This window comes from Notothenia coriiceps, unplaced genomic scaffold (assembly GCF_000735185.1).
Source record: "Notothenia coriiceps isolate Sejong01 unplaced genomic scaffold, NC01 NC01_scaffold00037931, whole genome shotgun sequence".
Classification (NCBI taxonomy): Eukaryota; Metazoa; Chordata; class Actinopteri; order Perciformes; family Nototheniidae; genus Notothenia; species Notothenia coriiceps.
In genome coordinates this window covers 1-3,323 of record NW_011370632.1, presented here as the reverse complement: position 1 = coordinate 3,323, position 3,323 = coordinate 1, and the positions used below count along the sequence as shown (strand labels likewise).

At 42.6% G+C, this 3,323-nt stretch overlaps 1 protein-coding gene across 1 annotated transcript; it reads left to right on the top strand.

Moving 5' to 3' along the window:
* Positions 1–1,606: 1,606 nt before the first annotated feature.
* LOC104967877 (sodium/potassium-transporting ATPase subunit beta-3-like) lies at positions 1,607–2,806 on the top strand (the record flags this gene model as incomplete). The annotated part of the gene is made up of 4 exons (XM_010797410.1): positions 1,607–1,748; positions 1,880–1,978; positions 2,335–2,522; positions 2,756–2,806. Coding segments are annotated over exons 1-4 (480 nt in total), but the record flags the coding sequence as incomplete, so codon positions are not given.
* Between the last annotated feature and the right edge of the window lie 517 nt (positions 2,807–3,323).

Below are 3,323 nucleotides of genomic sequence, written 5' to 3'. Positions count from 1 at the left end.
ATCAGGAGGATACCATTACACCATCAGGAGGATACCAGAACACCATCAGGAGGATACCAGAACACCATCAGGAGGATACCATTACACCACATTACACCATCAGGAGGATACCATTACACAACCAGGAAGATACCAGAACACCATCAGGAGGATACCATTACACCATCAGGAGGATACCAGAACACCATCAGGAGGATACCAGAACACCATCAGGAGGATACGTACTGACCCAGAACACCATCAGGAGCAGGGGTGTAGTGCTGAACGCCGCTCCGGCACTTCACAAAGTGCAGTACCTTAAGGAGCCGTACACATGCCGCGTATTTTGTAGGGTATGTTGTGTGAGCGAGCGAGCGAACAAGAGCCCACCGTTACCGGGGATTGTTGTTGTTAGCATGAGCTGAATAACGGATATAAGAAGCTGTTTCTAGACCAAGGCGGAAGAGAGCTGTCTCCTGTCTGTTTCTCCTGTTTTAAGCTGAATAAATAAAAACTGGTTAAATAAAATATAAATCCATTTCATACTATATAACAGTAAAACAAGAATACCGTTTAAAAGGGGATTGATTAGTAAAATATGCATAAAGAAAAAGTAAATCTGTTTACAGTTCTGTTTCACATGGGTGTTGTTGAGAGATGTATCCATAGATCAGTAGCCAGAGTTCTAGTCCTTAACTTTGCCCTCAAAGTGCACCAGATTGATGCATTTAGCTTCAAAATGTTAAAAAAACACCTAGAGGATGTTAGGTCCACTCCCCACTTAAACATGTTCCAATGGATAAGATACTAAATACCTTTGCACAGTTTTTATATCGTAGCTATGTCCATATGCTTCTCTTTTTGTGGTCGTGCCACAACATTCATGCGCGAGTCATAGGTGCGCTCCGGCACTTATGGAAATAGCACTATACCCCTGATCAGGAGGATACCTACTGATCCAGAAGGTGATGCAGGTTCTGGTCCAGGCTCTGGTCATCCAGCTCATGCAGAACGCAGCAGCTTGACTGTTCCTCTCACCCTTCACCTCTCCTCCACTCCCTTCACTGACTGCCAGTGTCTGCAGAGAGGCTTTCAGACCCTGGTACTGGCCTACATTGCTGGGACTAAAGCAGGCCCTACCTACAGCCAGGACATGGTTTAATCAAATACTCCAAGCAGCTCGCTCCGGCCCGAGGTTGAAGGTTGCTCACGGCTCCGGTAATGGAGCTGGACTCAGTCCTATGATGTCAAACCACCTAGAAAAAGAAACACCTAGAAACACCTGGAAAGACCTGAGGGATTCTGTTATGATGAAATTGTCTCTCCGGATCGTGTCTCTGTATCTGATTTCCAAACATTCAGGACATTAATCTGAAGAAACACTCTAAGCACTCTGAAGACACACTCTGAACAAACATCAATATAAGAATTAGAGATAGTTATATACGCTGTGCTCACGTATTTGATGTGGTTATATTGATAGTGCAGTTATGCATATTGATTGAGGGTTGCAGCTTGAATCAGTTGATTGAGCAGGGCCTTGTTTTGTCTGTGTGTGTGAGTGTTTGTTTGTTTTTTGTGTTTGATGGTTTGTTTCCTCTTCTGTTTCAATGAAACTGCTCTCTGAATGGCTCCCTCAGGTCTCATCCTTCTCTTCTACTTCGTCTTCTATGCGTTTCTGGCGGGGATGTTTTGTCTTACCATGTGGGTGATGTTACAAACTCTGGATGAAAACATCCCGACCTATCAGGACCGAGTGCCCAGTCCAGGTGAATTCACTCTGACAGATTCTCCAGTTGACTTCCTGTTTACTGTTATGTGTGCATAATGATCATGTGCCATGAAATCATTTCTAGGTTCTGAATTACCATTGATCTCAAATCTATTTTGTTGAATGCAGGTTTGGTGATTCGTCCTCATGCCGCTGAAATCTCCTTCAACCGCAGTGACCCTACAAACTACAACAAGTACACCCAACACCTGCACAACTTCCTGCAGAGTAAGCACAAACCGACACCCTAAAGGAACGTCTCAGCAGGACACCATGTTACACTAAGCCCAATAACTGCATGGGCTTGATATGTTTCCTTTCTGAGATAATCATAATTCTCTAGAGGTTCACACAGATGTAAACAACAACCAGCTGCTGATGTTTCCTGTCTGAGATTACTGAGTTTATAACAGAACCATCCATCAGCTTTTTGGTGTAAACAGCAATCGTAACATAAGCGGTGATGACACCGAGCAGGAGGCGGGCCACTGATTGGTTTCCTCCCTGACTTCAGAACAGGAAATCCAGTAGATTAACATTAGGACCATCACAATAAAAGTCTGGTTGATGTTCTTGTTTTTCAGATTATAACGACAGTGTTCAGGAGCGTAACGACCTGTGTCTGGTGGGCGAATACACGGATCAGGACGCCGAGCCGGTGAAAAAGGTTTGCCAGTTCAAACGCAGTCTGTTACGCCAGTGCTCAGGTCTGTCGGACAGCAGCTTTGGATACGCCGAAGGGAAACCCTGCATCATCATCAAGATGAACCGGGTCAGTACCACCCGTCCCCCCATTCCTCTACAACAGGAAGGCCTTATTACAGTGATCATTTATTAAAATACAATGAAGACATTACAGAGCATCTTCGGTGTCTCTATTTTCACATCAGAGGAATTTAATCACGACTCAGGAGTCCGGACAGATTTTCATTTTATTGAATGTCATTGTAAGAAATGATAAATAATAAGAAAATAATGAGAGTATGTAAAAATGAATTTCTGCAGGTCATCGGACTGAAACCCCAAGGAGAACCTCTCATCAACTGTACCGCCAAGGTAACTCAAACAGCTATCCCATAATGCACCTGTGATGTCATTAGCCAATCAGTGAATGAGAAACAGTCAAGTTTCCTGAAACAGAAAAACACAATATACTAGGGGTGTAACAGTTCACAAACATTTCGGTTCGGTACGTATCTCGGTTTTTAGGACACGGTTGGGTTCGGTACGTTTTCGGTACAGCAGAAAAAATTATCACAGAACATAACATATATATATATATTTTTTTTTAAATTATTATTATTAAACTGTGAATAATGTATTCAATCAAATAAATACAAAATATAATAAAATAAACATTAAGGTGCAGCATTTTAATGAACTGAAATCATCTGTATTTGAACTTTACTGTACTCGTACCTAAGCAGCCAGTTTGACATTAGGACTTGCTTGTCATTGTATTTTCATGTTTTGTTAAAGAAAGATGAACTTGTCCACATTGCTTGCTGAAAGGGCAGATCTGCTGGCACTAACAATGTCTCCTGCTGTGGAGAACACCCTCTCTAGGGACAGA